Source organism: Lontra canadensis, unplaced genomic scaffold, assembly GCF_010015895.1.
Source record: "Lontra canadensis isolate GAN:19392208 unplaced genomic scaffold, GSC_riverotter_1.0 scaffold41, whole genome shotgun sequence".
NCBI classification, from domain to species: Eukaryota; Metazoa; Chordata; class Mammalia; order Carnivora; family Mustelidae; genus Lontra; species Lontra canadensis.
This window is the reverse complement of record NW_022631035.1, coordinates 6354675-6377028: the sequence shown is the minus strand read 5'-3', so window position 1 is coordinate 6377028 and position 22354 is coordinate 6354675. Positions and strand designations below refer to the sequence as shown.

The window sequence follows — 22354 nt, the reverse complement described above, 5'->3', positions numbered from 1 at the left end:
GGATGCAACCCCCTAAACTCTAGCTTCCTGCCTAGAGAGCCATGCCTGCCCCAGACACCTGAGGGGTCCTCATTACTCCAATGCATGGCTCTTGTCTGATCTTCTCTTAACAAGGAAGGGTGGTAACCCAGGGCAAAGGGACACTGAGAAATAATTTGGGCAAAATACTGAACTTCTGAAAAAGATCTATGCATGTCCTCTACTTACCTATCATCCATCTGTCTGTCTGTCTATCCATCTTTCCACCCATCCATCCATTCTTCCCTCCCTCTATTCACCTATTCAGGCAATATATTGTCATCCATTGAATGTGAGGCTTTCTTATCTTTTATGCTAAAATTAGAAGAAAAATTGTATTTATTGTTTCTTCCTATTAAATACCTTACATTTTCTCACTGCATTTCCCAGCAAGTAAGTTCAAGTGAATCACTGGCAGATATTCTCCATCACAAGGCTATCTGCCTCTCCCACCAATAATCTGCAAAGCAGTGGCTCTCAACCAGGGGTGACAGTGCTCCCCCGGGAGACATTTGACAATGTTTGAAGACATTTTTGGTTGTCACAGCTTGAGGGGTGGGGAGTGGCTACTGGCATCCAGGGAGTAGAGGCCAGAGATGCTGCTAAACATCCCACAGGGCACGAGACAGCCCCTCAACACAGAATGATCCAGTCCCATTGTCAGCAGTTGGGAGGTTGAGGAACTGTGCTCAAGAGGACAAAATGCCCCAGCTTGAGGTCCTCCAGACACAGGCTTAGGGCTGGGGGAGTGGGGGCATCAACACTCAACCTTCTCTGTGGTTGTTGCCAACAGGGGCTCAGGCTATAGGAGTGCCTGGGTGGGGTGACTGGACCCTTCAGAGCAAGCTTCCCACTTTGCCTCCTCTTTCAGTTGCTTAAGTCCCAGCCTTGAAGATGTGGGGCTGTTTCCTCGGGGCTGGAAGAGAAAACGTTATCAGGGATGCTCTGTTACACCCAGACATGACCCTGAACCAGCACGGTGTCCCCCTCACCCACACTCCACTCCTCTACCCCCACAGCAGGCTTCCTGCCCACCAGGGACTAGGAAAGAAACTCCCAGCTCCCAAGTGCACTATAGGACATTCAACAAAACCCTTGGCCCCTCCACACTAAATACCAGTAACCCCCTTCCCCCAGTGGCAAGAGCCAAAATTGTCAACTGGCATTGCCTAATGTCCCCTGGGAGTAAGTCATCCCTGCTAAGAGCCACCGCTTTAGAAGAAGAAGGTTTATCTAGGAGAACCTGGGATAGAAATTCCCAGGCAAGAGGGCAGACTGTGGGCTCCTGTCCTTGGCATGTCCTCTGTCCTGGTGAGTATGCTGTATTTTGCAGCTGTTCCTTTGTGGTGTCTCCTGCTTATTACCTGTCAGTCGTGGAGCGTGAGGGTGCTCTCCCCTGTGTCTCAGCTGTCTCTCAGGTGCTGCTCAGTCTTCTCCCGCTCTGAGTTCTTTCCAGGATCCCACAGACGGTGGTTGTTCTATACCCATTAAACCCCTAATGCTTCCTACAGCTCTGACTTGTAAAAGACCTCAGGTTCTCTGCCTATGAGTGTAAGGGCAAATATTGGCTAGACAGAGAGGTTTATCTCCTTGAGAAGCAGGAGGCTGGCTTAGCTTGAGGTCTCTTCTGGCTCTTGTGTGTATGGCCTCCCTGCTGGGCTGTAGTGACTTGCCCACAGCATCTCTGTTGCTGGAAGGTCACGGTCTAGAACCCGGACTCGTCTGTTTTCCTTTTGCCATCCATCATCCTACTGGGCAACCAGATCCTGTGCATTTTCAGACTCAGGCTTAAAGACCAATTGAATCATAACTCTCATTAATTACAGAAAGTCTCCTACATATCATCGAGAAGAAAAGTAGGAAAAGAGAAGCTTGCACTGCTGGAGGTTACCTTCAAGAATGTGATTCTTCCCTGAACTCTTCACCATCCCCATGTCAAAGCGATAAGCCAAAAGTATCCTCATCGGTATGACCTAGTCGAGAGTCAGTTTAATTTTTTTTTTCATCTGGATGATCCTATCCCTAAAGGGCTATGGGGTTGTGTCTTTCCATGCCTGAGATGCCCAGTGTCACTTCGTAGGACAAACGTGCTTGATGTGGGCCATCTCAGATTTGTCTTAGTAAATGTAAGAAATTACTTTTTAGATCCTCAAATTTATAATAAAATTACTTTACCTATCCTGATCACCAAACTTGGTGTTTTAAATGTGCTTTATTTTTTTAATGTAGGTTTTTAATTTAATCACTTCACTAAGGCATTATTATTTAAGCGTTGGTCAAGGTTTAAAAGTCTAAGATGTGTTTGTTCAGTCAGTTTTATCATGCAGAGTATCTTTATGTTCTTAATTTTAGTGTCCTCTTTTAGGAATAATATTCTTAAGGGTCTTAGTACACCTTGATTAATACCGCTAGAGGTGGAGGGAAATGGGATTAATGTAATAAAGATTTTTTTCCTACTATTCTGAAGGTTGGCTCTGACGTTGGATTACTTTGTATTCTAATTCCTACATTTGTGTTTGCATGGGATCAGAGCAAACTGGTGAGTTGTCTTGATTTTTTTCTCCCATTTATAATAAAATATTTTCCTTCCAGTGTTCAAACACAAAAAAGAGAGAAAATTGTGTTCATGGGAACTCTCAGAACCCACCACGTTGTGGGAGCTCCCAAGGTAGGACTGCCCACAAGTCCCCAAGAGTTTCACCTTCAGGCAGCTCATAGTGCAAGATCCCTGAGGCCAGCCCAGTCCTGTCAGAGACACAGGGACCCCATCAGCACACAGCATACATAAACACCATTCACAAGGAGGCTTATGTAGTAAGTAACCAATGTTTTGTGTTTTTTTTTTTAAAGGTGATGACCTTGGAAAGAAGTATTATAAGAAGAGCAATGACCTTGGAAATAAAATTATTTTACTTGGAACCTTAGCTGCCTTTTATGAATGGATCTAGAGTAAATAACTTGCATCTCTCTGCATCTTGGTCTCTTGTTTTCAAGGATTGTGATAAGAATTGTATTCGATTACAGAGAAAGCCAGGTAGTACAGGATTAGTCAATTCCTATTAGTTTTCTGCTCCCCTCCCCTGGGATGGTGCCTAAGACAGTATTCCCATTTTTCAAAATGGTGGCAATGATGATTCAAGGGGCCAATTTCTTTAGCGCTCAGTATGCGCTCTCCTGTGGGAATCATCTTACCAACCATAACTCCTCCTCTTTGCCTGGGTGAGGTTTCTCCATGCTCACCTCCTCCCCGTTTTGCTTGTCTCCTCATCTCTTCCCTTCCCCATCGCCAGCCTTGCCCCACACCATTGTCACCCCAACCTGACCGGCCCCGCTCACCTGGGACACAGAGGAAGAGAAGAGCTAATGGCAGCCTCATAGTCTTGTCCCACTGATGTGTCTCCAGCTGCAGCTGGAGCCTCCTCATCTGGGGCCCACTCACCCCATCTCCCTCTTCTGCTTTTCTTGGCATTTCTCTGCTTCCTTCTTTAGCCTCTTAGTTCTTTTCTCAGAGCTGCTCAGAATATGGAGGAAGCGAGGAGCTCAGGGCATTGGGAAGTCAGCTGATGGCCTGCTGAATTTCATCCTCAGAAACACATTTGAATGCACAGTTCTTGTTTCTGTTCCCTCTGAGGATGACGCCCTTACCCTAACTTCACCCGCAGTTGACACACCCTCGAGCCTTTTGGCCAGGCTGTCACATTGACTTCTATCTAGATTTTCTGAGCCAGCTTCCACCCCTCCCCAACCCCCATCTATGAATAGTAAATGTCCTGTGGCTGGTGTGGCTGGCATGAGCAGTCCTGAGAAGAAAAGGCATGACCAAGACTTCTCTGGAAAAGACCCTCTATTTGCAGGGCCCAGTGCTAAATGAAAATGCCTTTGTCCCATTTACCAATAATATCAAGATAGCAACAGAGGAGTATTAACTCAAGCCCTTCCAAGTAGGGGCCTGGTACGCCTGCAAAGGTGTACCTCCATGGGCCGGACCTGTCTCTCACTCTTGCTGGAGCAGATTGTGAGGCTGGGTCCCCTGTAGGGGTATGCTTTGCTCTTCTCAGCTCCCAGCCTTCAGTCTGGCCTTCCCCCAGAGGCCTTGAATGGTTTCCTGTCTTGGTCACGTGCTCTTGACCAGGGCCCAGCACTCTGGCACTAAGCCATCCTCAAGCCTCACCTTTACTCTGTGTGGTTAAATGAGTCCCAAGATTCTCATGGCTACAAGAGTTTCAGTATATCGAATGGTAACTCAGGTGCACTTAGCCAGAAATGTGCCCAATGACATGAAACAGCCAGGGGGTACTTATAAGAGGTAGGTGCAAATGTGGGATGTCTTAACCAAGAACCCAGATTCACATAAATAGAAAAGTCTAAAATTCTAGGATCCTATTGCCAAACATTCTTAGCTGGATGTTTCAGTAAATAACTTGCCTGCTTGCTTTTGCTGTTCTGGTAGACCTCATATATTCTGATGTTTTGTGTGCGTGTGCACGGGTGTGTGTGTGTGTGTGTGTGTGTGTGTGTGTGTGTGTGTGTATGCACCTCCCCCTTCATGGTGGAAAGTCATTTCCAGCACCATGTGTTCAGCAATGACACAGAACTGACAGAGCTAGAGAGGAGGAAGTTTGCCAGAAGCTGAAGGATTCTCCATTTCATTAGCTTCCATTTACTTGGGTTCCATCACTCCCTCGTTGACCCTTAGGCATTGGGTACCTGAAAAGGTACAAAGATTCATATTCATCTTTTTTAACCCTTATTTCACTAGTCTTTGTGACATTTTGCCTGAAAATTATTATTTTCTTTTCAACATGACCTTGAAGGAAAATCATTCCCCGATGTGATCTGTGACGTGCCCAGAAATTTCCATCTTGCTATTTATTAGCTGGGGGATCTTAAGCAAGTCACATGATTGCTCTCAGGGCAGGATTCAAACTCCTCCTCCTCAGCTCGCCCCATCTGGATGCAGCTGGCAGTAGGTGAGGGTGTGTGTACATGGGTGTGTGTCCCTTTTTGAGCCCCAAAGATGTTTCCATCTGCAATAGGCCCAGACAGCTCAGGCAGGCTTCTTAGGGACATATCTGTCCTTTCTGTGACTGTTGTCTGCCAGTAAGAGGCCACTCTGCCTCCACTACCCATCTTATACCACCAGCCCTGTAAGAGCAGAGCCCCCAAGAGCTGCTCATGGCCCTGGAAACAAGGAAAAGGTCACCTGCTCCTTAGTCTCCTGGGAGGAGCCCCGTTGAGGCAAGGCAGGTGCAGGGAGCTTAACTTTCCTTCCTTGGAATGCAGTGTCTGAGTCTGTGAAGGGGATAATTCATATCCACAGACTTTCCCAGAAAGGCACTCTCACCATCCACATTCTGAGCAAATGTAGGGCTGTTGAGCCCATGGCTGTATCAGTCAGCTTTTTCTAAGTGATGCTGCTATAACAAAACTCCCAACCCTCAGAATGTTGGAATCACACAGGTTGCTCTCTCACTCATGTTACATGTCTACAGTGGGCCACCTTCACTTAGGAACCCACCCTAAAGAAGCAGCCCCTGTCTGCAACAGGGAGAGGGAAACCACACAGCAGCTCCCAGAGCTTCAGCTCGAAGGGGCGCATGTCTCTTGGGCTCTTGGTTCATTGGCCAACCCTGATGTCAACAGGACAAAGTAGCATAATCCCCTCATAGGGTCAGGTGGAAGGAATTGCAAACCTACAACCAGAGGTTTCTATTAGCTTAGCTGGAAGTTCACTCCATGGCATGCTGGCATCATGGCTTCCTCTAGGTCTCAGGTCAAGGCAGGAAGAGGTTGCAGGGTCTACTTTGCCAACCCAGGTTCATTTCCTCAGCCACAGCTAAGACACTTGGCCGTATGCAAAGGACATGGCAATAGGACAGGAACAAAATTTATTTTTTAAATTTTTTGTGTGTGTTAACAACCTCTTAGATTGTTTTACGAGATATTAATGCACAGCTAATGAACATAATATTATATAATAGAAGTCATAACAAAGTGTATATTAAACCTAAAACGGCAACTGAATTATAATTATAACTTTTTAAATTTCCCTTAGAGTTACATTTTCTATTTTTAAAATTTATTAATTTAAATGGATTAATTAATATATAGTGTATTATGAGTTTTAGAGGTAAAGGCCAGTGATTCATGAGTCTTGTATAATACACAGTGCTCATTATATCACATTCTCTCCTTAATGTCTATCACCCAGTTACCCCATCCTCCCACCCCACCCCCTTCAGCAACCCTCAGCTTGTTTCCTAAAATTAAGAGTCTCATATGACTCCCCTTGTCCTCCATGCTATTTGTTATGCTCCACAAATAAGTGAAACCAGGGGAGTTAGAGAGGAGAAGGGAGTTGAGGGAAATTGGAAGGGGAGGTGAACCATGAGAGACTATGGACTCTGAAAAACAATCTGAGGGGTTTGAAGGGGCGGGGGGTGGGAGGTTGGGGGAACCAGGTGGTGGGTATTGGAGAGGGCACGGATTGCATGGAGCACTGGGTGTGGTGCAAAAACAATGAATACTGTTACACTGAAAATAAATATAAAAATTAATTTTAAAAAAAGAGTCTCTTATGATTTGTCTAGCTCTCTGATTTCATCTTGTTTTATTTTTCCCTCTCTTCCCCTATGATACCCTATTTTGTTTCTTAAATTCCACATATGAGTGAGATCACATGGTAATTGTCTTTCTCTGATTTACTTATTTAGCTTAGCATAAAACCCTCTAGTTCCATCTATGTCATTGCAAACGGCAAGATTTCATTTTTTGATGGCTGAGTAGTATCCCATTGTATATACATATATACACCACATCTTCTTTATCCATTGATCTCTTGATGGACATCTGGGCTCTTTCCATAGTTTGGCTATTGCACATTGGGGTGCAGTCCCTTTGGATGCCTACATTTGTATCGGTGGGGTAGGTACCCAATAGTGCTATTGCTGGGTCATAGAATAGCTCTATTTTCAACTTTTTGAGGAACCTCCATACTGTTTTCCAGAGTGGCTGCACCAGCTTGCATTCCCACCAACAGTGCAAGAGGGTTCACCTTTCCAGAAACCAATTTTAAACCTGATGCACAATGTGCCTTCAAGAGAGATGAGCCCTGGTGATGGCACAAAGGAGGAACTTGCCAGGGGAAATCAACAGTCGCTTTCACAGTAGGAGAGGTCTCATTTTAATCTCAAATATCCACTGCCTGCATTATCCTCAGAGTGGTTCTCCATGGTATTGTGAAGGTCGGGTCCCAGAGATGGTAGTAGATGGAAACTCGACACATTTAAATTATCTATTGATTCCATGCCTTAAAAAGATGAAGACTTTTGCATCTCACCCTTTGTCCACCCTCCTCTTCCCAGTGCTGGTTTTGCTAGCACAGTGTTCTTTGCACCTATGATATTTATACTCTCTTCTGTAATACTTCCTGCCATTGCTTAGGGGTTTTCTCTTTTTAAATACATTCATCGCTGACCACAGTTTCTCTTTTTTTTACATTTAACTTACCCCTTTGTTGGCAAAATTTTATCATGATATAAATTTTCTATTTTTAAAGGGCTCACGGGTGCTGTGTTTCATAAGGCCTTGATGCACGAGACTGTCTGTCGTCAGAATATTCCCAGGATATTCTCTCATTTGCTCAGAGCATGTAAATTTTCCTTCACTGTTTCTGGAAAGGGGTACGGTTATCACGTCTGAGGCTAGCCTATTTGTGTCACACACAACGAGCTCTTTCTGGTATGATCTTCTAATTCGATCACCATTGCTGATACCAGCCCATAGATTCTGTCTTTATCCTCTGTAACTTTATAATATTCCAGGTGTGGATCATTTGTATAGTCCTTTCCTGGGTCACCCTGTGGGCTCTCAGTTACAGCCTGAAACATCTCCTTATTTCTGGTTAGTTTGTAATTCAATTGTTTACTTTGGCTTCTCTCTTCTCCAAGAGAACAGCCAGTGTGCATTTGTGGAATCACCTCCTCGTCTCCTGTACCTAGTTTTCTGCCTCTCCACATTTTTTATATTGTGCTCACTTAAAGATTTTATTTATTTATTTGAGAGGAAGAGAATGAGAGAGAGAGAGAGAGAGCATAAGAGTGGGAAAGTCCCAGGGAGAAGCAGACTCCCTGCCAAGCAGGAAGTGCAATGCGGGACTCCATCCTGGAGCTCCAGGATCATGACCTGAGCCAAAGGCAGTTGGTTAACCAGCTGAGCTGCCCTATTGTGTTCACTTAAATGTCCCTTCATGAACTTTCCAAAAGAAACCACATCTGTGTGTGCAGACATGCTTAATCATTGAGTTCTGTGGTTCCTTCCCCTCGCTGTTTCTTCCCGGCTAAGCCCTGTCTTACTCTTCTGCTCCTTCTCTATCCCGAGGTCTGTCTGCCTGCTTCTCATCGCCCTATTTTTACTGCTGTCTCTGTTTACATTTCTAGATTCATCCCGTTCTCTGTCATTTCCTTGAGACTGAAGAGAGCTGTTTATATGAGCAGTTTTCCTATGTCTCTTTGGGCATTTCCGCTCAGGATATATGCTCTGTATTAGCTTTGTGCTAGTATTCTTCTCTTTCCTTACCACCTACAAGCTTTTGAAGGTGCTACTCCCCTTTTGGATAAAAGTTGGTATTTGCTAAAGACAGTGTGGGGAGGGAGATGGCTGGGAGGGTCTGCAAACTGGAACCTCCCCTACCCTGAGGGCAGGTGTCCTGTTGGTTCTCAGCCCACCCAGCATCACCTACCTGGTGGCTCTCTGCTTGGTGCCTATCGCTACTCCTTCTCCCCACTCTCCTTCACCCCCATCCCCTATAGTGCTCTCCTCTGCCTGGGAGCCCAGGTCATGTGCAGTCAACATGCCAAGTCTGCCAATCAGAGTGTAAAGACAAAAACTTGACGAAACCCAATGTTGGGGGTGGGGGCTGACTGTCCATTAACAGATTCAGACAAGGGTAGAAATGTTTATAACCTTTATGAAAAATTGGAAAAACGCACCAACCAATAATACAGCTATCTTTTTTTGTAGGAAGATACCCAACAGGCATAGCCATAAATGGATATCAAGCCACATACACAAGAGATTCATTCCACAATTGCATGTAGTTACAAAAAACCCACAACAATGGAAATGCCCATCCGGAGCAAAAAAAAAAAAATTAAACAAATCATGATATGTAGATAGTATGGAATGCAGTGAAGCCATTAAAACATTTATGGATACTGATATGGAATGATTTTCAAAATACTTCAGTGAAAATAAGCAAGCTGCAGAAGAATACATGTTATTATTTTTCTTTGAGGGAGGGAAATATAAATACACTTATATATGCTTTAGATGCATAGAACTTATACACACATACACACACACATTGTTGTTTTATTCACCCCAAATGGTCATGGAGAATGTGCTTTTTTCCTGATTGATGGACACAATGTTCTTCTTTAACTCTGATACAGAGGTTTGAACAAGGATACTTCACTGGGTAGGGTGTCCCTTGACAGGGTGCCTGAGGATCTGGGAAGCCGGCAGCCAGCAAACCAGGTGACACAGTGCAATAGGGACCAGATGCCTGACCCTCAGAGTGTGGGTCCAAGGAAGTGATGGAGACACGTTGGGTTTGCACGTGGGGAAGAACGCAGTGCTCAGGGCTTACACCCAGCCTTGCTGGACACACAGCCCCATCTTAAGTCTCTTTCTGGGCAGCTCACCTGGGGGCATCCCAGACTACCCCTCTCTCCCTGGGCCCTGGTCCAGCCCTGAGTCTAGCCCTTAGACCCTTCCCTCTGAGGCTTCCTCATGAGGTCCTAAGTCTTTCTGAGAGACAGGTGTCATGGGAGATTTTAAGGAAGAAGAAGTAGCCTTTTCCCATCAGCCTCATTGTGGCCTAGTGCTTCCTCTGCCATCTTTTGACGTTACTTCCCCTGACTGTGGACTAAGGCCTCTTCCCAGCCCCAGACTGCTTATGCTAATGCCCTCCTAAGTGCTTTTTCCACAAGGGTCTTCTCATCCTTCACATGTCCTCTTCTCCCTCTGTCCTCTGTCCCCTTTCCCTCTCCACTCTGAGTCAATTCTTCTGTCTCCTTTTTTCTTTTATGTTTTCCACATTTGTCAGCTTAGTTCTACCTCTTGGGAGGATTTGGTTTGGTTTTGTGTTTTTATTCTCTCTTCCAATCTTTGGATGAAATGTTTAGTTTAGGAACTATTATTTCATTTGAAAAACTCCTTTCTTGGGGGCAACTGGGTGGCTCAGTGTGTTAAAGCCTCTGCCTTGGGCTCAGGTCATGATCTAAGGGTCCTGGGATCGAGAACCGCATGGGGCTCTCTGCTCAGCAGGGAGCCTGCTTCCCCCTTTCTGTCTGCCTGCCTCTCTGTCTCTCTCTCTGTCAAATAAATAAATAAAATCTTTTTTTAAAAACCTCTTTTTTTTTGTTCTCTGCTTGCTGATGTTTTCAAAACTCTCCTCACTGTGTGGTCATGTGTTGGTTTGGTCTTGTCTGGTGTGGTCCTTCTCTTTTATATCCCACATCTGCCTCACATGACTGACCATTGTTGGTTGTCTCACTGTAATGGAGAATGAGCCAGAACATAGTTGATCAAGGCTCTGAGTATGTAGGGGCAACAAGCTTGTGAAACAGGGGGTCAGAGGGTGCCAAATTATTTGAGTTTCCATTCTTTCTTGAACTATAAGCTCTGCTTTCACAGGTGGTGACAGGGGGTCTTCTAAATTCCAGAATGAAGGGAACGGACTCAGCATCCTCTCTAGCTGCCTTGGTTTCCTCACATATTTTATGAAGTTAAAGAGCCTCCCGGAGGATGGGAACGTTTGGTTCTTGATCTAAGTGCTGGTTCGTGGGTTTGGGGTCTTTTTTGTGCAAATATACTGAGCTGTGCTCTTCTGACGTGTGTGCTTTCTGTGTGTATTCTATACTCCAACGAAAAGGTTTTAAATTTTACCATGAAATCTCTCCAAGCCTGTGCTTACTTAATCCTTTAAATAGCAGCCTCAGTATTCCATTATGTGGCTGTAGCATAATCACCTATTCCTGTTTTGTTGGCATTGACCCTGTTTCCATCTTTGCTCTTGCAAATCTATGCTACGGGATTCCAGATCGGGTGAGATGACGTCATCGAATGCCACAGACTTCTTCCCGGACTACAGCTAAGAACCCCGACACATTATACGCACCACCTACCTGAGAATTCGGCAAAATGAACCCTATCAGGGGCCCTAAGAGCTCGGGATAAGTAGAGAAAATAAGCCCTAGGGAAGAGGGGTGAGATTCCAGTTTTCTTGGGGTTTATGTTTTCTTTCCCTCCAACCAGGTCCCCAGCAAGCCTCGGGACAGAAGCTGCAATTCCATCTGCAGCCGCTGGGGGCCGATAGTTGGAACGCTGAAGGAGGAGAGTCCTTATTTCCCAGAACAGTTAGGGTCCCAGAACCTGGAGGGGAAACCACCAGTGCCTCTTCTCTCTTTTTGTTCTCCTTCTGCTTGGTCCTGGAAGAAACCCCAATCGCAGGAAGTACGCATCAGACTGGGGGGAGAAGAGCCTCAGCTTGCCAAGCTCCCCAGCCAAAGGACCAGGAAGGGGCGGGTGGAGGCTCTGAAAGCTGGGACGTTGGGCCTTAGGGGGACGGACAAGAGGAAGCCCCTGAAGAAAGTGACCTTAGACCTCCCAGGCTTGCGCCCCAGCTGTGCACATCTGATCAGTCCCTGGAAGGGACTTTAAGAGCTTGGGGAAGACCCTCCCCGGTCACAGACTGGCCACCAGAGGGTGCACGCGGGGGCACATCCGGGGAGCACCTACAGGGCCCCAGAAAGCTGAACCAGAGCACGTGGGAACCACAGTCCACAGAAGCCACATCAGCACTTGAAGGCCTAACGTCACCAGGGGGTCTGCCTGCCATTAGAGAAACGGAAGTCTTCGTTAAAGAACTTTCTGGCAAGGGGCTAACATTGCTTTGTATGTGTGTGGTGGTTCCCTGAAATGGTGTATGTGTTAAACACATAGAACTGAACAGCACCCCCAAAATAGTACCACATGTAAAATTTGGAAAAATGTTTCAACCTATATACTTTAGAAGGATGTGGTTTCTTCTTTTTTTTTTCTCTCCTTACACCTCACTAAAACTTAACAGAGAAAGAGTAGGAGCGATAGTTTTGAGGAGAGGTGGATGATCCTGCCCTCCACTCCTTCATAAATTCTTTGCCTCAGGCGGAAACACCAGGGTCCACTGAGATTCCCCAATCGTAGGAGAAGGCTCAGTTCTACAGGTGAACACAAACAGAGGTCTAGGGGCTGAGTCAGGCAGCCTGAAGATGGGCCATTTTGTCCTTATTTGGAGCTAAAGGCCCTCGAGACACTGCAGGCTCCAGAGAAACTTTTGCCCCTCCCTTAACTACATAGAGGAATCTCAGTTGCAGGGGCTTTGCTGAATAAGAGTTATTATCAGGAATAAATCTTACCTGAGTAACACAAGCACATGGCAGGGCAAAGATTTGACTACCAAACTTACTGATTTTCCTCTTCCTGTGAATCGCTTTCCTTCTCTTTGAAGACCCAAATCCCTACCCCCTTCTTTTAATTCAGGATGACATTTGTACCCCATTATGTCTGACTGCCACGTCTGTGTTTCCCAAACATATGCTATTAAATTGATAGTCTCCTGTTAATCTGTCTCACATCAGTTTGATTCCTAGTCCAGCTAGAAAGACCTCGAAGGATACAAGAACTCTTCCTCCTCTTCACTCTGGAGCTGACCCACCCCACCCTCTCCTCCTCCTGCTGGCAAAGCCCTTGGATGCTCCAGCTCCCATCCCCCCATCCCAGCAAGGCCTTCTGAGGGCAACAGATGTCAGGAAGACCCCATGGGCTTTGTCTTAGGAAGGCTAGTCTGGTGGAGGCAGGCGGAGAGGGAGGCCCTGGATGCATGGACCAGATGTAGGGACAGACTGACTTTAGGAGTGAAGATGACAAGAAATTGCATTTTGAGCACATTTGAGCTGCTAACATGGTAGACAGCTCTACAAAGACACCAGGAGCCAATGGAAGTCCAGACCTGGGCTGGGGGATGGGAGTGGCAGAAAGTAGGTGCCCACAGACTGGAGGTGGTGCTAGAGACTGAGGCAGGGAACCTCCTGAGAAGGTCACTAGGGAAAGACTCCAGGGGATGCTGCAGTGAGGGGCCAGAGGGAGAGAGCACACCTTATCACGTAGGCCATACACTCCCCAAATGACCCTGCTTTTCTCCTAATTTTGAAGTTAGGAAATAACAAAAGAAAAAAATTAAGAACGTAGATGAGAAAATCTTTAAAAAAATTTTTTTTTAGAAAAATAGAAGGCAGGTTGCCCCTGAGTTCAGTTCCAAGACTCAGGAGAGCAGCAGGCATCAGCTGAGCACCAGGAAGACAACCCAGGCAGGCTGGACATGTGGCTGCTCTGGGTTCTGCTCCTTCTCATCATCCAAGGTGAGTGGGGCTGGGGCTTCAGAAGGGAGCACCTGCAGAGCTGGGGCGGGACAAGCACAGGACCTGTCCCAGGGGAAATGGCAGAGCATTTCACTCATCCAGACACTTATTCATTAAAAAAAACATTTTTTTAAAGTTTTGTTACTGACAACAAATAAGTTTCGTGTTGGGGAAAGAAAATAAAAATGAATAACACAAATAATGTCCATGTTCTAGTGCATTACTTGTCAACCCTGGCAGAGAGATGCATAGAGAGTTAATGGGTGGATGGATGGATGGATGGATGCATGGGTAGATGATAGACACATACATGCACACATATGTACACACATATATAAATGCATGAATTCCAGAGGAACTTTGAAGGAGCCCAGAAGCCCAGCCTCCAGCTGATACCTACTCAGTCAAAGTGAGGTTCAGACATCTGGATCATTTATAAACCTGCATAACTGGTCTTGACTTGTAGCTAGAGCTGAGATCTTCTCTTCTGAAGTGCTCAGATACAGGGAGCAAGACAGGCAGCAAAACCTGGGTGTGGCAGGTGTGACAGGCTCTCTGGAGCCACACATCAGGCTGCCTGAGTCTTGCTCTGGATGAGCCAAAGACCAGACCACCATCCAGTGTTGTAAGCACAACAACAGAGACAGGGACAAATGCTCTGATGGCACCAGGAGTGATCCAGTTGGCTGCAGAATCATAGACACCATAGAAGAGACACTGTTTGAGCCAAGCCTTGAGAGGTGAATATAAAGGCTTGATTCTTTCAAGCAGAGGAGAACACTCCAGGCAGAGGGAACAGCTTGTGCAAAGGTGTGGAGACTCAGAAGAACAAAATGTGTAGTAAAATAACAAGCAGTCACCTGTGTGAGTGAATGTGTGTGTGTTTAGTTCTGTGCCACATGTTGATTAGAAGATGAAGTATTTTAAGTGTTTAGGGGTTAGAGTGCCAGGGGTGGGTGGGGAGGGGTCTCTCTGTCTCACCAGCTCTGGGATTCAGAAGTACACCTGGGACTGCCATGTGGACTTTACACTGCTGGGGAGAGGAGTTGGCCAAGGCCAAGGGAGGGGTGGTGATCAGTAGCTGGCAAGTGAGGACAGGATCCTGTATTGAGGAATTAGGAGCCCCAAGAGGAACATCCAAGAGAAGAGACAGCTAAAGACATACCACAGGGATGAAGGGATAGGAGGGATGTGGCATAGACAGAGACCAGAGACTCCTGGCCTGTCTTCAGGGCAGCGTCAGACACTCCAGCAGCATCCAGACCAGACCAGGGCTCAAGGGAGGATGAGACAAATATTGGGTTTCTGTCTTTTAGGACACTTCTCCATCTGCCAGGAGGGGATGGTGAGAGGCACAGAGGGGAGGACACTGACCACATATTATGAGTATGGCCAAGGGTGGGAACCCTACAAGAAGTGGTGGTGCCGCGGGAAGAGCTGGATTTCCTGCAGAATCCTAATAAAAACCACCGGGACAGACAAACCGGTAAAGAATGGCCAAGTGTCCATCCAGGACAATCCCAGCCAATGCACATTCACCATGACCTTGGAGGAATGCCATCGAGATGACACGGACACCTACTGGTGTGGGACAGAGAGAACAGTTGACCCAGTGTACAAATTATCTGAGATTGTCGAGCCAGGTAGGCACTACTCTCTTCTGTGCTTGGGGACCCTGGTACCACCTGCAGAGGAGTCAAACTGTTCTTCTCTCTTCCCCAATGGATGGAGAGGCGTCTGTAAACAAGCCTGAGACTCCACGTGTGTCCTTGTGTGTGCCTGTGTGTGCATGTGCAAGCATCATTAGAGGCATCAAGAGTCTGGGAAAGACTGGAAGAAAGAGCGAGCCCCACATCTCTGCATGTCTTCACCTGCTCTCCCCAGAGGCAGCAGAGAAGCAGAGACTCGGCTAGGACAGACTTGTCCAGGGAAAGCAGCTCCTCTTTCCCTAGTCACAGCATCCCCTTGCAGCCCCAGGCTGAGTGGGGCCTTGTCAGGTGTGCAGGGAGAAGTGGGTGCTAGAAAGTTGTGATCTTGATGGTCTCAGCTGCAGGACAAGAGACCCTCACCCTGCCCCCTTCTTCTCCCCCTCCCTCCTCTGGCAACAGAGGCACAAAGGAGCGAGGGACCCTGAACCCATTTCTGGGAGAAGGAAAAGCAGACTCCAGCAGAGTGCAGGGGCCCCCTCTCTGGCTGCCTCTGAGCCTTGGAGGGGACTCTGGGCTACCCCACAGCTGCCCCAGAGGCACTAGGGCCTCCCTGGAGAAAAGCCTCGAAAGGGTGTCCAGCTAGAGCCCCCCTCCACACAGCCCCACTTCTGGACCCCTCAGTCTTGTCCCCAACATGCAGACACACAGACTGAATGGGAAATACATCTGCTACTCATTAGTCTCCTCACACTTAGCATATACAAATCTGGTCTGTGCATGTGGACAGCTATGCTGGTGTAGAATGTTCCAGAGATTAACTGAAAAAGACCACAAAGGTGGGTGGATGTGTGCGGGAGTGCAGGAGGAGCTGGGGCCAGAGACTGGACCCTCCAACCAGACAAGCCTTCGCTGGCAGGCCTGGTGCAGGAAGAAAGGTCCCAGAGAGGTGGGCAGGACTGAGGGGACAACGGGGGCTCGAGGCTCTGGACAACTGCAGGAGACAGGGGACCCTGGGCCAGGTAGCTCATGGGTCACAGTGCTTTGGGCAAGGCTGAGACTCAGAGAAGAGCTGATTGAAAGCTCCAGGGGTGGGGACGTAGCTCGGACATGCTCAGCAATGCCAAACAGGACACGGAGATTGAGCTGAATATAATTGCTGCAGAGCTCCCCACCTCCACACACCTCCCACGGTGGTGAACTGGTGTTTCCCTGCAAATGACGTAATTGCAGGTTTGGGGTGAGAAACCAAAAAGATGCAAGAGTAGACCAATGTGCCTGAGCGATGTCCCTAAGACAGAAGCTTCTCCACCCTGGGGGTGGGGAGTGGAAAAGGCCATGGGAGCCACCTGCGTCACTCTCACAACCTTGCTCTGCTCTGTGTGTTTAGAACCGGATCCAACAGACTCCCCCAAGCCTGTGCTAAGCACCACACCAGCCAGTTGGGACTCCTCGCCTCTGTTTACCCAGGGCACCAACAGCAGCCAGCCCGTGACTCTGATCAACCCCATCAGCAGGTGAGCAGGGCATTAAAAGATGGGTTTTTCCACGGCTGCCCTGTGAACACTCCCCTCGGGACAATCTACCAGGGAACCCCCCCCCCTTGGCCCACTGATGTTTCCTGGGAGGGGAGAATCAGCAAGGTCTGCACTGACCCCCATCTTTTATACCTCTGAGCACTTAAAGAACTCCCACACCCCATGAGGAAACTAACAAAGTGCTTCAGCTAGGCTGTAGGAGAGAAGGCTCTGGTCTCCTTCTGATCTGCCTCCCAACCCACAAGAACCTCAAAGAGAGGTAGTTGGTTCCAGCCTCAAGTATGCCAGAGGGAAATGCTCTGTATTCTTTTCCTGTGGCCTCTAGAACAAATCACCACCAACCTGGTGGCTTAAGACAAATAGTTTTATGACCTTATGGTTCTGGAGATCAGAGGTCTGTAATAAGTCTCCCTGGGGTAAAATCAAAGTGCTGGCAGGGTTGGTTCCTTCTGGGCACTCTAAGGGTGAAGCCCTTCCTTGTCTTTTCCAGCATCTAGAGACCCAGCACCCCCTGGCTTGGGGTTCTTTCCATCCTCATAGCCAGCAGTGGTAGTCAAGTCCTCCACACACCACATTACTGGGACACTGGCTCTCCCCTGTCCTTATACTTATAAAGACACTGGTGATGACGTAAGGCCCACCCATAACCCAGGATAATCTCCCCATCTCAAGGTCAGCTGGTTGGCAATCAACTCCATCTGCATCATGAAATTCCCCCTTGCTATGCTATGTAACCTAACACATTCACAGATCTGGGGGTTAGGACATCTCTGAGGGGTGGTGTCATTCTGCCTACAGCTGGACACAGGCGGGCACCTGTTCCATGGATCCAGCCCTGTCCTCCCCAAGTGCTAGGGAAATGCTGGGAAGGAGGGGGAAGCTGGGATTCCTGCTTTCTCACATTCCCAACATGGCAGAGAGGCTGGGCCATCAACCTGAAACACCCACTCGAAGAAGCATCCAAAGACAGCCAATTAGCTCTTTCATCAGAGGGCAAACACACTGTCTCAGTTTCACCCCATCAGAGACCAGGGTGGAGATGCATTCCCTCCCTGGGTCCCGCCTCCCAGAAACACCCTCCACCGGTTCCTTCCCAGCTCCAGTCCAAGTTCTTTTCCTCTCCAGGGCCCTATTCCTTGGAACCTGGCCCCTGTAGACATTTTATTCAGTCAGTCCTCTGAACGAGGAAAGCACTGGGCTCGCGCTTGACGATGAGCTTCTGTCCTGCTGGTGACTGTTGGAGACCAGTTGTTCTGTTGAGTGGGGAGTGGAGGATGTAGGATTTTTAGGAGACCAAGCAGCACAGGAAGAAGCCTGTGGAGTGGAAAGATGGGATAGCATCCCCAAAGAGATTGGAACTTAGGAAAAGAACACAATGCCTTAAAGGATATTTTAAGGAAAGGCAAAGCAGAATGCCCCTCTCTCCAAAAAACCACCTGTGAAATCCACATGACCCATCATGCTCAAGGCAAGACAAAGTACAGAGCAGGGCTGGCCTGCAGGGGGTCCTGGTCCTGCTTGTTGAAGAAGACTTGAGGTCAAGGGTGAGGGATCCAGACTCTTGGATATGAGAGGGACCACCAAGGCAACACATGTAAGCAATGCCCATCATCCATCTAGAACCCCATCCACTATACAGGATGTATGGGCATACACCCCATACGTGCTACCATGGGTGGGGGAGCAAAGCTGGGAGAGACCCCCTCCCTGGAGAACCCTGAAGGTTAATAAATAGGTGGACAGGGGTGGGGGAATGTTCCTCTGCTTCAAAGAGGTAATATTAGATCACAGAAGGAAATTTGGGCAGAATTGACACAAGGTAGGACACAAGTAGGATGAGAACGACAGGCAAAGGCAAACCCTTCAGCTTGGCTGACCTGCAGGTGAGGTGGAGGGGAATTGTGGGAGAGGAGCCAAAAAGCAGGATGAAATCAGGGACAGATCATCAAAAATCTCCAAACAAACAAAAGCCCAGGGCCAGACGGCTTCCCAGGGGAATTCTACCCAACATTTAAAGAAGAATTAATTCCTATTCTCCTGAAACTGTTCCAAAAAATAGAAATGGAAGGAAAAATTCCAAACTCATTTTATGAGGCCAGCATCACCTTGATCCCAAAACCAGACAAGGATCCCATCAAAAAAGAGAATTACAGACCAATATCCTTGATGAACAGATGCGAAAATTCTCACCAAAATACTAGCCAATAGGATTCAACAGTACATTAAAAGAATTATTCACCACGACCAAGTGGGATTTATTCTAGGGTTGCAAAGTTGGTTCAACTTCCACAATTCAATCAATGTGATACAATACATTAATAAAAGAAAGAACAAGAATCATATGATACTCTCAATAGATTCTGAAAAAGCATTTGACAAAGTGCAGCATCCCTTCCTGATCAAAACTCTTCAAAGTGTAGGGATAGAGGGCACATACCTCAATATTATCAAAGCCATCTATGAAAAACCCACTGCAAATATCATTCTCAATGGAGAAAAACTGAGAGCTTTTCCGCTAAGGTCAGGAACATGGCAGGGATGTCCATTATCACCACTGCTCTTCAACATATTACCGGAAGTCCTAGCCTCAGTGATCAGACAACAAAAAGAAATTAAAGGCATCCAAATCGGCAAAGAGGAAGTCAAACTATCACTCTTTGCAGATGATATGATACTATATGTAGAAAACCCAAAAGACTCCACTCCAAATCTGCTAGAACTTGCACAGGAATTTAGTAAAGTGTCAGGATATAAAATCAATGCACAGAAATCAGTTGCATTTCTTTACACCAACAACAAAACAGAAGAAAGAGAAATTAAGGAGTCAATCCCATTTACACTTGCACCCAAAACCATAAGGTACCTAGGAATAAACCTAACCAAAGAGGCAAATAATTTATACTCAGAAAACTATAAAGTACTCATGGGAGAAATTGAGGAAGACACAAAGAAATGGAAAAATGTTCCATGCTCCTGGACTGGAAGAACAAATATTGTGAAAATGTCTATGCTACCTAAGGCAATCTACACATTTAATGCAATCCCTATCAAAATCCCACCCAGTTTTTTCAAAGAAATGAAACAAATAATTCTAAAAGTTGTATGGAACCAGAAAAGACCTCAGTTAGCCAGAGGAATATTGAAAAAGAAAGCCAAAGTTGGTGGCATCACAATTCCGGACTTCAAGCTCTATTACAAAGCTGTCATCATCAAGACAGCATGGTACTGGCACAAAAACAGACACATAGATCAATGGAACAGAATAGAAAGCCCAGAAATAGACCCTCAACTCTATGGTCAACTAATCTTTAACAAAGCAGGAAAGAATGTCCAATGGAAAAAAGACAGCCTCTTCAACAAATGGTGTTGGGAAAATTGGACAGCCACATGCAGAAGAATGAAAGTGGACCATTTACTTACACCACACACGAAAATAGACTCAAAATGGATGAAGGACCTCAATGTGAGAAAGGAATCCACCAAAATCCTTGAGGAGAACACAGGCAGCAACCTCTTCGACCTCAGCCCCAGCAACTTCTTCCTAGGAACATCGCCAAAGGCAAGGGAAGGAAGGGCAAAAATGAACTATTGGGATTTCATCAAGATCAAAAGCTTTTGCACAGCAAAGGAAACAGTTAACAAAACCAAAAGACAACTGAAAGAATGGGAGAAGATATTTGCAAACTGACATATCAGATAAAGCGCTAGTATCCAAAATCCATAAAGAGCTTATCAAACTCAACACCCAAAGAACAAATAATACAATCAAGAAATGGGCAGAGGACATGAAAAGACATTTCTGCAAAGAAGACATCCAGATGGCCAAGAGGCACATGAAAAAGTGCTCCACATCACTCGGCATCAGGGAAATACAAATCAAAACCACAACTAGATAACACCTCACCCCAGTCAGAATGACTAAAATTAACAAGTCAGGAAATGACATGCTGGCGAGGATGCGGAGAAAGGGAAACCCTCCTACACTGTTGGTGGGAATGCAAGCTGGTGCAGCCACTCTGGAAAACAGCATGGAGGCTCCTCAAAAAGTTGAAAATAGAGCTACCCTACAACCCAGCAATTGCACTACTGGGTATTTACTCTAAAGTTACAAACATAGTGATCCAAAGGGACACGTGCACCCAAAGGTTTATAGCAGCAATGTCTACAATAGCCAAACTATGGAAAGAACCTAGATGTCCATCAACAGACGAATGGATAAAGAAGGTGTGGTATATATACACAATGGAATACTATGCAGCCATCAAAAGAAATGAAATCTTGCCATTTGTGATGACTTGGATGGAACTAGAGGGTATTATGCTTAGTGAAATAAGTCAATCGGAGAAAGACAACTATCATATGATCTCCCTGATATGAGGAAGTGGAGATGCAACATGGGGGGGTTAGGGGGTAGGAAAAGAATAAATGAAACAAGAAGGGATCGGGAGGGAGACAAACCATAAGAGACTCTTAATCTCACAAAATAAACTGAGGGTGGCCAGGGGGAGGGGTGTAGGGAGCGGGTGGTGGGTTATGGACTTTGGGGAGGGTATGTGCTATGGTGAGTGCTGTGAAGTGTGTAACCTGGTCATTCACAGACCTGTACCCAGGGGCTAATAATAAAAAATATAATTAATTATAATTATAATATAATTATAAAAAATAAAAATAATTTTTAAAAAAGAAAGAAATCAGGGGCAAAGGTGCTAACCCCAGGCTAAGCCTGCAGGGAGGCCCTAAAGGCTTATCCTTAGTTGGGCAACATGGCTGTGCCCTCAGAGGGGCTTCCGAGCAGGACCAAGGCTTGCTTGTCCTGCAGGTCTGGGCTCAGGCATCAGGTCAGGGAGGAAGGGGCTGGGGCTGTCCCTGAAGAGGGAGCTCACAGCTGTCACCCTGTTCCCTGCGCAGGGCCCTGCTGTGCAGCCTTCACTTTGTGCTCTCGACCTTTGTGAAGGTGCCCAGGCTTGGGGTCCTGCTGTGGACTGTGGTGGGGCTGAGCCAGGGTCAGAGGGACCCAGGGAGAGAATAGAGTCAGCCTGAACAGGAGAACCACAGCTCCCATGACACTGACGCGCCTGCACCCTCTGACCTCTGAGCAGGGATCAGGCAGTGTTGCAGCTCCAAGACAGATCTGATCCCCGTTAGCTGGGGATTCCTCTCGTCCTGACCTCAGGCACAAGCTCTGGCTGCCTCCCTGCTCCGCACAGGTCGGGGACGATGGCCTCCTCTGTAGCAGCCAAGAAGCCTCCTGTGTGGACCCTCCTGCTGCCTCTTTTCCTTGTGACCCTGGAGGGGCTCTGCCAAAGATGATGGACCATTGCAGCATGCAGGACTCTGGCCAATGATGGGTTTTAAAATTCCCAACCAACCAGTCCCTCTAAAAACCAGAATTAAACCAAAAAGCTTGAGGGGGTTGCACATGGTCAGAGACCCCCGAAGACCAGGTGTGCAGAGTCCTGCCGATCCCACCTGCTGTCCCTTCGGTGCCTCCTGGAGTTAAAGTCGCCTGAACATCAGATGGAAGAGGGGTTGGACCATCTCCGGCCCACATCCCATCTGTTTGCTCCATACCTTTGCTATTAAATCTATGGCTTTTCCTGGGCTCCTTTGAGATTATTTCACTGGGACGCTATTTCAGTCTTTTATATGTGAGAACAAGAACCCATCCATACTAGAGGGTCCTAAGTGA

General features: G+C 46.9%; 2 protein-coding genes across 4 annotated transcripts in view; one reads left to right on the top strand and one right to left on the bottom strand.

Moving 5' to 3' along the window:
- Nucleotides 1-3614, bottom strand: part of LOC116875323 (protein CD300H-like) — a 29889-nt gene extending 26275 nt beyond the window's left edge. The window contains exon 1 of one of the 3 annotated variants that reach the window (XM_032870688.1): nt 3355-3614. In XM_032870688.1, the coding sequence (XP_032726579.1) occupies nt 3355-3487 (133 nt within the window). In that variant the 5' untranslated portion in view covers nt 3488-3614. The remainder of the gene's footprint in view (nt 1-3354) is intronic. The other 2 variants (XM_032870689.1, XM_032870687.1) reach the window with 2 other exon arrangements.
- Nucleotides 3615-13441: 9827 nt separating this feature from the next.
- LOC116875327 (CMRF35-like molecule 5) lies at nt 13442-22125 on the top strand. The gene is made up of 4 exons (XM_032870699.1): nt 13442-13481; nt 14798-15124; nt 16518-16644; nt 21873-22125. The coding sequence occupies exons 1-4, from the start codon at nt 13442-13444 to the stop codon at nt 21973-21975; spliced, it is 597 nt and encodes a 198-aa protein (XP_032726590.1). The 3' UTR covers nt 21976-22125.
- Nucleotides 22126-22354: the final 229 nt, after the last annotated feature.